Source organism: Capra hircus, chromosome 9 (assembly GCF_001704415.2).
Source record: "Capra hircus breed San Clemente chromosome 9, ASM170441v1, whole genome shotgun sequence".
NCBI lineage: Eukaryota > Metazoa > Chordata > Mammalia > Artiodactyla > Bovidae > Capra > Capra hircus.
The window spans coordinates 11,014,837-11,030,361 of NC_030816.1; the positions used below are offsets into that span (position 1 = coordinate 11,014,837).

The following is a 15,525-nucleotide window of genomic DNA, read 5'->3' on the forward strand; positions in this document are numbered from 1 at the left end:
GTGAATTCTTTACAGCTGAGCCACCAGGGAAGCCCGGAGATGGCACTGTACAACCTACTAATATATATTTTTATATATAAATACATATGTATATTTTGTGTGTGCTGTTCTCTGTTATCTACCCTCCTCACCTACCTGACAGCTTTTCTTGGTCTGCCTTTGTTTGTCTGGACAGAGTCAAAGCCTGTGTTCCTGGGGCACTAGTATTTGTGGAGTTTTCTCTTTTTATTGGGAGCTATTTTGTCTTTTTAGCACTGTCTGTCTTCAGGCTATATTGAGGGCTTGGTTTTGTGTAGATATTTCATAAATGGATAGTTATTTCACACTCTTTGGGGTAGAAGATTTTGGCAGAATGTTTACTGCACTGCCTCTGTTAGGAAATGCTCTGTGTGCCTTTGGATTCAGTTAAAACTTAAGTCATGGTCTCGGTTCATCAAAGTTGTTTTTACTGCTCCAAAAATACAGCGTATGTCACTGATCTTTGAGCACAGTTATTGCAACAATTGCTAATTTTTGTGGATGCTTACTACACATTGGGAAGAGCCCTAGTCTCTGTCTGTTTTTACTTACTTCTGAAGATAATTCTGCAAGTAGGTTTTATAATCTTGTTTGAACAATATCTAAACTGAGGCATGGAGGAAATTAGGAAAATTGCCCAAGTTCACCCTGGAAAACAATAGAGCTGAGATTTAAACTACCTCTTTACTCCAATGCCCATATTATTCAAACCAGTTTATCAGACTTGTTTTTCCAACAGTTAGTAGGTAAATTTAGTCTACAGGTGAGTCCTGGTGATAGGGACAGAGTAAAGAAACAAAGGGGGCTTCCCAGGTGGCACTAGTGGTAAAGAACCTGCCTGTCAATGCAGGAGACATAAGAGACACAGGTTCGATCTCTGGGTCAGGAAGGTCCCCTGGAGGAGGGCATGGCAACCCACTGTAGTATTCTTGCCTGGAGAATCCCATGGACAGAGGAGCCTGGCAGGCTACAGTCCATAGGGTCGCAAAGAGTCAGACATGACTGAAGCGAATTAGCATGTACACATGCACAAAGGAATGGAGTAAGTATTTAAATAGTTAATCACACTAGGGGATTCTAATTTACGAAAAAGTGTGGGAGACTCCCATTAAGTTAATGATCACTCAAGACAGCAGGTTTGCTTAGACACGAAGCCAAGCAGACTTGCTTAGCAACAAAACCATTCAATGGCTTCATGAGACATGCCCCAAAACACTCAAACAATGGTGGCCTGAGACCCATATCCTGCCCAGTGAGCTCTATAAGTTAATGAGTTCTAGGACATGCTCCTTTGTATGCACTAAAAACAAAAATATACGAAAAAGGTGGCATTATACTAAAACCTGAGATGATTTACCATTTTTAGCATATGTTACTGATCTTGGTGGCTTCAGCCTGCAGGGGCTTGAAATGGGGCTTCAAGTCCCCACTGGAGACTGAGGCCGAGTGGTGGCAAGGAGAGTGCTGAATCCTAGCCACTAAACTGATGGTCAGTGACAAGACCCTGGCTCTTCGGCTTTGCAGAAAAAAAATTTTCACAAAGATGAAAAGCAGTGAAACAAATACAGTATTTATTCAGTTCATTTCAGTTCAGTTGCTCAGTCACATCCCACTCTTTGTGACACCATGGACTGCAGCACCCTAGGCCCCCCTGTCCATCACCAACTCCCGGAGCCTACCCAAATTCATGTCCATTGAGTCAGTGATGCCATCCCACCATCTCATCCTCTGTCGTTCCCTTGTCCCACCTTCAATCTTTCCCAGCATCAGGGTCTTTTCCAATGAGTCAGTTCTTCTCATCAGGTGGCCAAAGTATTGGAGTTTCAGCTTCAGCATCAGTCCTTCCAAAGAACACTTAGGACTGATCTCCTTTAGGATGGACTGGTTGGATCTCCTTGCAGTCCAAGGGACTCTCAAGAGTCTTCTCCAACACTATAGTTCAAAAGCATCAATTTGTCGGCCCTCAGCTTTCTTTATAGTCCAATTCTCATACCCACACTCGACTACTGGAAAAACCATAGTCTTGACTAGATGGACCTTTGTTGGCAAAGTAATGTCTCTGCTTTTCAATATGCTATCTAGGTTGGTCATAACTTTCCTTCCAGGCAGTAAGCATCTTTTAATTTCATGGCTGAAATCACCATCTGCAGTGATTTTGGAGCCCCCCAAATAAAGGCTGCCAATGTTTGCACCATTTCCCCATCTATTTCCCATGAAGTGATGGGACCAGATGCCATCATCTTCATTTTCTGAATGTTGAGCTTTAAGCCAACTTTTTCACTCTCCTCTTTCACTTTCATCAAGAGGCTTTTTAGTTCTTCTTCACTTTCTGCCATAGGGTGGTGTCATCTGCATATCTGAAGTTATTGATATTTCTCCCGGCAATCTTGATTCCAGCTTGTGCTTCTTCCAGCCCAGCATTCCTCATGATGTACTCAGCATATAAGTTAAATAAGTAAGGTGACAATGTACAGCCTTGATGTACTCCTTTTCCTATTTGAAACCAGTCTGTTGTTCCATGTCCAGTTCTAACTGTTGCTTCCTGACCTGCATACAGATTTTTCAAGAGGCAGGTCAGGTGGTCTGGTATTCCCATCTCTTTCAGAATTTTCCACAGTTTATTGTGATCCACACAGTCAAAGGCTTTGGCATAGTTAATAAAGCAGAAATAGATGTTTTTCTGGAACTCTCCTGCTTTTTTGATGAGCTAGTGGATGTTGGCAATTTGATCTCTGGGTTCCTCTGCCTTTTCTAAATCCAGCTTGAACATCTGGAAGTTCACAGTTCATGTATTGTTGAAGCCTGGCTTGGAGAATTTTGAGCATTACTTTACTAGCATGTGAGATGAGTGAAATTGTGCAGTAGTTTGAGCATTCTTTGGCATGGCCTTTCTTTAGGATTGGAATGAAAATGGACCTTTTCCAGTCCTGTGGCCACTGCTGCACTTTCCAAATTTGCTGGCATATTGAGTACAGCACTTTCACAGCATCATCTTTTAAGATTTGAAAGAGCTCAACTGGAATTCCATCACCTCCACTAGCTTTGTTCATAGTGATGCTTTTTAAAGCTCACTTGACTTCACACTCCAGGATGTCTGGCTCTAGGTGAGTGATCACACCATCATGATTATCTGGGTCATGAAGCTCTTTTTTTGTACAATTCTTCTGTGTATTCTTGCCACCTCTTCTTAGTATCTTCTGCTTCTGTTAGGTCCATACCACTTCTGTTCTTTATCGAGCCCATCTTTGCATGAAATGTTCCCTTGGTATCTCTAATTTTCTTAAACAGAGTATTTATTAGGAGGAAAAAAAGAGTATAGTACTCAGAGACAGACTCAGAGAGTAGTGCCCTCGTGGTGGTTTGAATCACCTTCATGGGGCATTTCTTCCAGGTTTCCTTTGATGAATCACCTTGCTTGTCTGATTCTAAGTCTGGTTTATCTGAGGATCCTTTGATGTGTGCGTGCTCATCTCTTAGCCAAACCTATGGGTAGGTTGATATTACTTACTGTGAGATGACACCCTTTCCCTTTTTGACCTCCAAGGAAACCTTCTGCTCACGTGTATCTGGAAGGTCTCCTTGACTTCAAGAATGAGGAATATGCGGTCTTTTATCTCTTATCTGTGCAAGGCCCAGCCTCCTCCATCATGCTTCTTTTATGGAGTTTCTGCTATTATGCATTTTCTGTCCACAAGGGAGAAACTCCTCAGCCTTGGGCCATCTATCTTCTGCCTCATAGCCACCTTTTGCTCATTTCCCCTGGCTTGACCATATAGGGAGAAGAAAACTCCCCTACCAGGCGTGGAGGAGGAACTGCTGATGTTAACTCAAGAAGAAGGTGGTCTTCTCCTCCTCCCTACTTTTGCTTTGATTATAAAACTGTAGCCCACTAAGTTCGTAGAGAGCAGCAACCCCTTGCCCACAGGCTCGCAGGCCTCACAAGTTTCCTGTTCTAATAAACCGCTTCTTATCTATCCCTTTGCCTCTCGCTGAATTTTTCCTGCACTGAGACATAAAGAACCCGAGCTCCTTGGAGCCCCCCAAAAGCAACCTACATTGTTTCTTCACTCTGTCTCTATCATTGGAAGACATTTTTTTTAATGACATATTTGTGATTTTTTAAATTTACTTTTTGTTGTCATTGTTGACAGGCACACACAGTTTTATTTATTTATTTACTTCATTCATGTATTTGGTTTTGGCTGTACTGGGTCTTCGTTGCTGCAAGTGGGTTTTCTCTAGTTGCAGTGCACGGGCCTCTCATTGCGGCAGTTTCTCTCCTTGCAGAGCACAGGCTCCAGGCATGCAGCTTCAGGAGGTGCAGCTTGCTGGCTCTGGGGCATGCGGGCTTCAGTAGCTGCAGCACAGGGACCCTAGAGAACGTGCTCAGTAGCTGTGCTGCACGGACTCAGTTGCCCCACAGCATGGGGAATCTTCCTGGACTAGGGATCAAACCTGTGTCCCACGTACTGGCAAGTGGAATCCTATCCGCTGCACCACAAGGGAAGCCTTGGAAAACTTTTAATGAAAGCTTCATGCTCTAAAAGTCACCACAGCTAGCCAGTGTCATCTGTCTCCTCAGAGAGCAATCTTGACAACTTCAGTCCTAAAGGATTTATTATCAAGTGTTGACTCATTAGAAAAGACTCTGATGCTGGGAGAGATTGGGGGCAGGAGGAGAAGGGGACGACAGAGGATGAGATGGCTGGATGGCATCACTGACTCGATGGACGTGAGTCTGAGTGAACTCTGGGAGTTGGTGATGGACAGGGAGGCCTCGCGTGCTGCGATTCATGGGGTCACAGAGAGTCGGACACTACTCAGCGACTGAACTGAACTGAACTGTGAACCAAAGGAAGGGAAAATTGCCTAATTGCTGTAAACTTGTCATTAGTGAAAACACACACACAAAACCCTAACAAATTAATTCTATATTCTATTTGTCAGTTCTGTTTTATGAGTTTTAAAACTTTGTCAGTATTATGGTTTAAAATGTTCTGGACTTTGGTTATAAATCAGTAAGACATATTGGTCTAAATTTCATGATATTGGGTTACATAGGATAACAACAGAAGAGTCATCCAAGTTTATTGTCTGTTTATTTATTTCTCGGTGATTTATGATAGCTTAATACAATCTTTAGATCTTGAACATTGTTAAGTATTAATAACTTCAAAAATCAAGAATTATTAATTGAGCAAGATAATGATAGCATTAATTTGAACTTGAAGATGGGAATGCATGGACAAAGTCTTAACACATGAGCGTAAGTCAAAGACACCAGAAACAAGAAAAATGTATGATTGTGACAGCATTAGATTTTGATATTACTGTTGCTCAGCAAGTTAGAATTGTTCATTTTGATTCATTAATCATCCCAGAAATGTTGGATTAAAGATGGCAAGAACTGCTTCAAAAAACTCCAGAAGTAGCGTCTTTGCAGCCTGTGTCTTCATTAAAATTTTCCATATAGCTAAAGATAGTGAACCTGGAAAGGATATAAAATAATTACAAGTAAATTAAAATGTATACTCATTTGCTAAAATGTTTATTTTAAATAAAATTCTATGCTTTTGGATATAAGTATATGTGTACATTACATGATAGTTATATACATAAATCTTTAAATTTGAAATTAATTGACCAGATTTTCACATTAAAAAATCAATAAGAAATATAAGCAATTAACCAGAAAACTGGGAAAAGAACACATATTCAAGAAATTGTAAATTCATATATGAGTGAAGTAGCACTTTCTACATTACACACACATTTTAGAAATTGCTATATGATAGTAGGTTGGAGAAAAAAAGAAACTTAACTCACTTATAACAAAAATGTAAACTTCTGAAAAATTTTTGAACACCATTTGGCAATATATGACCTACCAACTTGAATACATTTCCTTTATACATATTTTTTGGTAAAATAACAAATTATGGCAAGAAATGCATACATAAAGTGCCACTGTTATAGTATTTCCTGTTATATAGCTTATAACAGAAAACAGTGTCCACAGTTATGATGTATTTGTTAACGCTACATATAATTTTAAACTGAATGGGTTAGATAGGTCTGTCCTGATACTGCAAAACCTCCATGTAGATTTTCCAGTAAAAAGTGTGTGCAGAGCAGTGAGTATAATTTCATTTGTCCTAGCAGCATGGATCTTATTTATTCAATTATTTGCACTGTTTTAACTATATTTCAAATTCTATAAATTTATACCAAGGACTGATTTTTTGAAATTGGGTGATGAGCCAAGCATTCAGTTGAGTCTATCTTCCCTTTTCCCCTTGTCTTTCGCCTCCCTTCTCCCCTTAGCTATCTGTAGTCTCCTCAGACAACCACTTTGCCTTCTTGCATTTCTTTTTCTTTAGGATGATTTTCTTGACTGCCTCCTCTACAGTGTTACAAGCCTCAGTTCATAGTTCTTCAGGCACTCTGTCTACCAGATCTAATCCCTTGAATCTATTTGTCACCTCCACTGTATAATCATAAGGGATATGATTTAGGTCATATCACCTGAATGGCCTAGTGGTTTTCCCTATTTTCTTCAATTTAACACTGAATTTTGCAATAAGGAGCTCATGATCTGAACCACAGTCAGCTCCAGGTCTTATTTTTGCTGACTGTACAGTTTCTCCATCTTTGACTGCAAAGAACATAATCAATCCGATTTTGGTATTGATCACCTGGTGATGTCCATGAGTAAAGTTATCTCTTGGTTTTTTGGGAAAAGGTGTTTGCTATGATCAGCACTTTCTCTTAACAAAACTCTGTTAGCCTTTGTTCTGCTTCACTTTGTACTCTAAGGCCAAACTTGCCTGTTCCTCCAGTATAACAGATACTCCAGTTATCTCTTGACTTTGTACTTTTGCATTTCCAGTCTCCAGTGATGAAAAGGACATCCTTTTTTGTTTGTTTGTTTGTTTTAGTCCTAGAAGGCAGGTCTTCATAAAATCAGTAAACCAGTTTCTTGGGAATCAGTGATTGGGGCATAGATTTAGATTACTCTGATGGTGAATGATTTGCTTAGGAAATGAACTGAGAACATTGTGTCGTTTCTGAGGTTGGACCCAAGTACTGCATTTCCAGTTCTGTGGTTGACCATGAGGGCTACTCCATTTCTTCTAAAGGATTCTTACCCACAGTAGTATATATAATGGTCATCTGAATTAAATTCACTCATTCACATCCAATTTAGTTCACTGATTCCTATGATATCAATGTTCAGTCTTGCCATCTCCTGTTGACCACATACAATTTACCTTAATTCATGGACCTAACATTCCAGGTTCCTTTGCAATATTGTTCTTTACAGTATCGGATGTTACTTTCACCACCAGACACATCCACAACTGAACGTCATTTCTGCTTTGGCCCAATCACTTCAAACTTTCTGGAGCTATTAGTAATTGCCTTCCGCTCTTCCGCAGTAGCATATTGGACATCTTCCTACCTGGGGGACTCATCTTCCAGTGTCATATGTTTTTGCTTTTTCATGCTGTTCATAGGGCTCTCGTGGCAAGAATATTTGAGTGGGTTGCCGTTTCCTCCTCCAGTGGACCATGTTTTATCAGAACTCTTCACTATGACCCATCTGTCTTGGGTAGCCCTGCCTGACATGGCTCATAGCTTCACTGAGTTATGGAAGCCCCTTCACCATGGCAAGGCTGTGATCCAGGAAGGGGAAAATATGTGTAGTCAAGGATTAAAAGCTGATGCCATTGCAGAGACACAGGTGGCTGAGAATTTTACATAATTAAAAAAATGTTTAAAACTACATGACAATTCTTAGAATTGATTACATTCTTCATCAGTGAAATGCTAATGAGCTAATTGGAAGTCTGAAAAGTCTGCTGTTACTTATGCAGTGAATTTAACTCAGATTCCTTGTGAAGAGCATCATAAAGTATCTCTGGAGACTAAAAGTTACTTAAATGATATTTTGAGAGGATTTTTGTGAATGGAAATATTTGCCTCTATTTAATTAATTTAAATGCTTATTTTTGAATATCACTATTTGTATTTTACTAATGCTTTGCTTTTAACATATCTGCTTTCCCTATTCTCTGCTCATTTGGAGATCCCAAGGCCTTTGGTGCTGTTACTGAATTTTGACTGTCAGTGGGAATGTGAAGCACTGACAACAGTGGATGGATAGTAGTAAATACCTTGTTACATGATATCTAAACAATTATGATATCAAGGTTTGTTTTTTCAATCATTAGTTTTCCATATTTAATCTCCAATTTTTTTTTCTGGTGAAAGCCACTCAAAACCACATATTAAATTCAAAGCTAAATTTTGGTAAAATCAAATCTTGTCAAAATATTGCCGTATAGGCCTTCCCAGCTTTCAGGGACCTTCAATTCTTGATTCAGTTCTTTACCCTTTCATCTTAGCAAGGAAGAGCCAGTTTATATGATCCAGGCCTAGAATACAATTATGCTATGTGATAATTTGACAGAGATGGCTGGGCAGATCCTAAAACATCTGCATCTCCTTTCATGGAGTAGATTGCCACACAAAACTGTTCTTAGGCAGCAATTTCATTCCTTCCCCCTGCTTGCATCCAAATATGGGATAATGTGACTAGGTCATACCAGAAGAGTATGAGATGAAGTGAAGGAAGTGTCAAGACTTTCTCCAATACAGTATCTTTCTGTTGGTGAGTTGTGAATCATGTAGAGGTTGAGGGTTGGAAGAGCTAGAGATGAAAGCATCTTCAGTCAGCATTGTATGAAGGAAAGCTGCCACTGACTGAGAACATTGCCCTGGAACCATTACTGGAGGATGCAAGAAGAGACTTCAGTTGCAGAAGCCCCTAAAAGGTTTGGGTTTGTTATTCTACCTAGTGCAAATAAGATTTCAGAAACATATAGTTTAACGTTTACTTTGCTTTCATATCTTTTAAATCTTTCAGATTCATTTTGTTGTTGTTGTTTGAAAAATACTAATATTGGGGGACTTCTGTGGCAGTCCAGTGGTTAAGACTTTGCCTTCCAATGAACGGAGTGTGGGTTTGATCCCCAGTCGGGGAGGTAGGATCCCAAATGCTTCGTGGCCAAAACATAAAATAGAAGCGATATTGTAACACATTCAATAAAGACTTTAAAGATGATCTGCTCAAAAAAAAAAAAAAGCTTTAATTTTTTTTTTAGTTTTTAAAAGTACTAATATCTTAATTACGTTTTAAGTTTGGTACACTGCATAAGTGCATGTCTGGAAAACGGGGATGATGTAGTAATTCAAACTTGCAATTACAGATTTCTTATTTTCACTCTGCTAAGAAACTCTGCAACTGAGGGGCTATAGCAGAATACTTCTGCGGTGACTAGTAAGGCTGCTGGGAGGGAACTCACGTAAGTCAGTTTGCTGGTTTTGTCATGGTAAGTTTTTCTTTTTTTCTAAATTTAAGAGTGACATTAAGCCTTTAAAAAAATACTGTTTAACAACAACAGAAAGAATATATCTGGGTTTGTAGATGAAAGAAGTGCACGGGATAGTCTGGTAGCTTCATGGGTCAGTAAGGACCTGTATGGTCAGGGCCCATAAGATGATGCTCTCTTTCTGTCTGGGCATTGCTTGCCCTGCTCCACACTGCCTTACCCTGTTTACATGCATGATTGCCGCCCCTTCCTAAGCTGAGAGTTTCAACAGTAACTACACGCATGATCAGCCCAACCCTCAGTTAATGACTGCTGTAGTCCTCGGGCCAGAATGGTTCTGGTTTCTTTAAGAGCATGTGTTATGACAACACATCTCTCTGATCATCCTTATTTCTTCCTTGCTCTAGTCAATGCGATATTGACTAAAGGTATTGTTTATAAGCCTTTACCTGTCGCGCTATCCACTTCATGAAGAAGCTTTAGACCAAGCAGGACTATGTTCTGAAGGTCAGTAAAGTCGCTGATGAAGGGAGCTCTGTCCCCATCCACAAGCACTCTTGGTGGCAGGGCCTTCTGGAACTCAGATACCGTACTAAAGATCGTGGGAAAGCTGGCTGCAGCTAGATAGTCCAAAACCACGCACCAATCTTTCCCAAAACCTGCTTCTGGTTTAGAATAATAGTCTAACCTAAAAGACAAGCAGAAACATGGTACAGTTATCATTTGTTACTCAGAATGGCACCCTCGTTATTTTCTTAAAAAGATCACCTTCTGTTCACAAACTAAGAATGTAATTTTTAGTTTTAGAATGTGATGGCTTGAGTGCCTGCCTTAGATGATATAGGTAACTAATTCCCAAAGATTAAATATAATATTTAATAAGAAGACTGATATTAGGAAATAAAAAGGTATAGATGAGACCAAAAATTATTGGCCATCTTAAGTAGAGGTAACTTGGGATCCATGCTTACCTGTCTTCAAAAATTTTGTAACCGTCTTTCAAGCTTGAGACGTGTGCCTCCCACAAGTACTTCAGTAAGTCCTCGAAGCTACTAGAAGGTGACTGCAAATGCTAAAGCAGAGGGAAGAAATGAAGAACTAGAACAGTTCTTCTTTCTACAATTTCACTTTGTCCACATTGCCAATTTAGCAACAGTCTACATCACAGGTGAATTTGGTTTCTATGGATTAATTTTCACAAGCCATGAGTGACAGACAATCTGTAGAGCCTATAATAATGATTAGGAGCAGATCAGGAGCAGATTAAGAGTAATATTGCATGTATCTATAAGAGATGAACTGCATTCCCCCCCCAAAAGTCAGTATCATTTTCAATTTTTTATTGAAGGATAATTACCTTACAGAATTTTGTTGTTTTCTATCAAACCCCAAGAGAACTTTGTTTTTTATCAGCTGTTTTTCTGCTGCCATAGTTGAAATTACCACAAAAGTTTAAGAAAAGGTGGAAATTACAGGAATATATAACTTAATAAAATCTTTAAAAATGAACTAATAGTCTATGGAACTAGTAAAGATCTCTTTTTGCGTTGATTTTGGTCCATGACTATGCTTAACCAATGTATTTTCATTTGGTCATTGAATATGTGGTTTTGATTGTCACATAATAGTTTAGTTATACCTATTTGTGACCACTTATTGAATCATTTGAAAGAAGGTAACTAACTGTTCTAAAACCAACCCCATAATGATATTTCTCCCAAGTGTTATTGCTCACTTGATCTGAAGGTTCAGTTTACCAGAATAATCGTTTCATTCAGTATGTGTGCTCGCATTCATGTATGGCTTGCTCAGAGTGAGATGAGTGGATAGGCTTGCTGTTAACGCTCTGTTGCTGTTAATGCTGTGTTGGTTCAAAGGATGTAAATGACATGTAATGCCTTGATGTCATGGAATGAAAATGAAAGAAAGTGAAAATGGTAGTCGCTCAGTCGTGTTCAACTCTTTGCAGCACCATGGACTGTAGCCCGCCAGGCTCCTCTGTCCATGGGATTCTCCAGGCAAGAATACTGGAGTGGGTAGCCATTCTCTTCTCCAGGGGATCTTCCTGACCCAGGGACAGAACCCATGTCTCTTGCATTGCAGGCAGATTCTTTACTGTGAGCCACAAGGGAAGCCCATAAAGTAATGATATTAATATAACTTGCATAAAAACTTCTATTTTTATACCATATAATACACACAAAAACCTAAACAAAACATCACGCATATATGTGGAATCTAGAAAAATGGCACTGATGAACCTATTTACAAGGCAGGAATAGAGGTGCAGGTGTAGAGAATGGGCTTGGAGACACAGCAGAGGATGGAGAAAGGGGGACAAATCGAGAGAACAACATTGGCATTATTCCCTATTGGGTGTGAACATGCGTAGTTAGTGGGAAACTGCTGTACCGTGCAAGGAGCTCAGCTCAGTGGTCTGTAACGATCTGGAAGAGTGGAATCGGGGAGGGGAGGCTCAAGAGGAAGAGGATGTGTGCATAGCATGTGCCTGTGTGTGAATGCTCACTTGTGTCCTTCTCTTTGTGACGCCACGGACTGTAGCCCGCCAGGCTATGATAGAGGCTCCTTTGTCCATTGAATTCCCCAGGCAGTAATACTGGAGTGGGTTGCCATTTCCTCCTCCAGGGGATCTTCCCAACCCAGACACTGAACCCATGTCTCCTGTGTCTCCTGCATTGCAGTTAGATTCTTTACTCTCTGAGCCACCAGGGAAGCCTGTGTATGTATATATGAATGTGTGTATATATATGTGTGTATGTGTGTGTGTGTGTGTGTGCACATATGGCTGATTCACAGTGTTGTGCAGCAGAAACTAATAGAATATTGTAAAGTAATTATATTCCAATAAAAAAAGAAATTCTCTTACCACCTCCTGAGAGATTAAATAATAAAACTTGAAAAAGGCACCTTGTAAAGGGCTTTCCACTTCCTCATCGTCGAAGGAAAGGAGGACTGACAGCTAGAAACACTAAGACAAAACTTTGTCTGGTCCTTGGGTGGTGGCAAAAGCAGCACTTGATCTGATGATATCCCCATTATGCCAGAATCAACCGCAGCAAGGAAGGGCAGTGCACACAGAAAGTAATTCATATCTGTCAAAGAAGACAGCTATCATTACCACAAGCGCCGACAAATATGATAGAGGATGTTTTTAAGTAATCTGTAAGCCTTTAAGAAAAGGTCACAGATCCAGAAACATGAAAAAAAAAGTCACCGCAAAATATTGAAAATCTCCCTAAGGATCATATGCATAACTCTATCGCATTTCTGTTAATAACCCTACAATTAGAAATGAAGATTGGCTAAAATAGTTGAGCGCTGCTGCCGCTGCTGCCGCTCAGTGGTGTCTGACTCTGTGACATTTTGGACTGTAGCCGGCCAGGCTCCTCTGTCTGTGGGATTTCCCAGGCAAGAATCCATTGCCTTCTCCAGAGGATCTTCCTAACCCAGGGATCAAACCCATGCTTCCTGCTGTCTCTTGCACTGCAGACACACTCTTTATCCACTGAGCCATCAGGGAAGCAAATAGTTGTCTACAACATTTTAACACACAAAAAGTAATTTTAATGAATTTGGTATCATTCATTTTTTCAAAGCATTATGTAAAAATGGAAGAAAGATACCTACTTGTGCGTAGAATGATACACTTCTGAGGTTTTACCATGAAATGTGACTTTTTTCTACATTATCTTCATATGCTTATAGTGTGGATATTCTGTATTTTATGTTTAATGTACAACCATGACATTGTGAAGGGCTTGTCTCACATTAAGTCTTTGAAGCAAAAATGTTGGCTAAGTGTTGGCAACAAATCTTTGGATAACTAAATTAACACAATTAAGATTTTTAAATTGCTCTCTAAATAGAACCTATACCAACCAATTTAGACATACCGATATAGTTGACTGTAAAACTTGTTGTACTGATTACCACTGGTGATGCAGAACACTTTTCATCATAGACATGCATTTTGAATGCAGTCCTCCGCCCCAGGGTAGCAGGCTGATGTTCCAAACTATTGGAGTCTATGTGAGAAAAAGGAAGCCTAAATTCTAGATGTGTGGCCATGACAATTTCTGAGTCTTTGGAAAGACTCAATTAGGATCATACAAGAAAAACAAGTAAAGATGTATACGATGCATGTCACTCTGCTGATGCTGCTGCTAAGTCGCTTCAGTCGTGTCCGACTCTGTGCGACCCCATAGACGGCGGCCCACCAGGCTCCTCCGTCCCTTGGGATTCTCCGAGGCAAGAACGCTGGAGTGGGTTGCCATTTCCTTCTCCAGCATGTCACTCTAAGAAAGTGAAATTAACTGTGACTTTGTTTCTAATTAGTGGGAAATATCGCAAAGAAATTGTGTGTAAATTAATTTCACCACTAACACACAAGGTAAAATTAAAGAATTAGAAAATACCTTCTGATTATTTGACTATTAAATATCTGACAGAAGCCTTACATAACTAACTGATAGAATGATTTGTGATGCATTAATCTCTGACATTTTTACAAGTTTTCTAGTTAAATATATTTGGTCTGAGCAAAATGAAGAAAGAAAAAAGTATTATTTTCGTGTTCTCCCCTTTTTCATCCTTCCTGGTTCTGGAGACTTCTCTGATTGGTGGGACCTCCATCTATCACCAGTGCTGGTCATTCAAAACCCATTGTCCTTTGCAGTCCCTTGTTTCAGTCCCTGGGTAAAATCTGTCCTAAGGAATCGTTATTGAAATTGTGGCCATTAAATCCTAGAATGTGACATAAAGGCCACGAGATACATGATGAAGTGGATTCATTTTTACGGAGCAATAGTGCTGTTTTTGTTTTGTGTCCGTCCCTAAGATTTTAACTTGAATATTTTCTTTGGGGGAAGGTTATTAACCTATTTTGCTATTAAATGAACATACCAGCCCACCAACTGTCTACAGAGATGCACAAACGATCTCCAGATTCATAGCCACAGTCTGTCTTTCGGGTGGGATCAACCAATCTGCCTAGAAGAGAGAGGATACACAGGTTATTTACTATGCACATTTTGAAACTTGTTATAATCATCCCTTGCCTAATTCATTTTGTTTGCAAACAAGCACAAACATTTATCTTCTCATGGCTTGTGTTTCTCTTCCTATCACTCTTTACCTTCATTTCCCATCTCAGGACCAATTTCTTTTCCTTCATCTAACATCACAACAACATTCCACTTTAGAATTATCTGTTTTGAATAGTATTTGCTTTTGTATTTATTCCTTTTCCTAATCTGATTGTTATTGAACAATGATCATTAAAGAACTTGCTAATGCTATTCACCTGCATGAATATGAGAAGTGTGAACTTTCCTGATTGCTCCTCAGACTGCAAGGCACACACACACACACACACACACACACACACACACACACACACACTGCACCCAATCACATACACTTGTGCCATGCTATTGTCCTTTACCTTATTTTTCCATACTATTGAGATAAGAGTTGAATTTGTGCTGGTGGACCTAAATTGATATTTTTGAAAATTAGGTAGCTGTTTTCAATGTGCAGCCACTCCTGAGAACCACTGTTTTGTTCATACTTTTATTCCCTAGTAGATTTCATTTCTTTTTTCCCCAATGAAATTCATTCACATTTCAAATTTCAATTCAGATCCATTTTTTTTTCTGATTACTCCATCTGACTCCACCGTGTCCCTTTGTTTTGCACTTAAACTTTTAACCAAGAGTTGTTATTTATTGCTTATTGTTTCCTTTCTGATATCTTTTCTATTTTAATTGTAAGCTCTTGGATGGCTAGGAAACTGTCCGAAACACTCCCACCCCATAGCTGCTTTTAGAAACGCTGGAGACATATAAGCCCATTATTAGGTAAGTTTAGTCAGTCGTGATCATAATATGTAAGTGTAATGAAAGAATAAGAAAAACATTAATCTACCAGCCCATTCAGCCTTCATCTACTACTGGCCCCCAGGCCCCTGAGACTGGCATGCCTCCCATAGTGCTAATGATTTCTCTTAGATCTCCATCTTTTTGACTCTGGGAAAAGCCTGATAAAGAACTGGTTTGAGTCTCAAGACATCACCTGACAAAGGTGGGTGAAC

General features: G+C 39.6%; 1 protein-coding gene across 1 annotated transcript in view; it reads right to left on the reverse strand.

The window, feature by feature from the left end:
- The window catches only part of C9H6orf58 (chromosome 9 C6orf58 homolog), a 114,670-nt gene that overhangs the window by 94,021 nt on the left and 5,124 nt on the right, over positions 1-15,525 (reverse strand). The window contains exons 3-6 of the mRNA XM_018053509.1: positions 14,337-14,423; positions 12,342-12,526; positions 10,385-10,485; positions 9,863-10,101 (exon numbers count right to left, since the gene is read on the reverse strand). Coding sequence (XP_017908998.1) covers positions 9,863-10,101; positions 10,385-10,485; positions 12,342-12,526; positions 14,337-14,423 — 612 coding nt within the window. The remainder of the gene's footprint in view (positions 1-9,862; positions 10,102-10,384; positions 10,486-12,341; positions 12,527-14,336; positions 14,424-15,525) is intronic.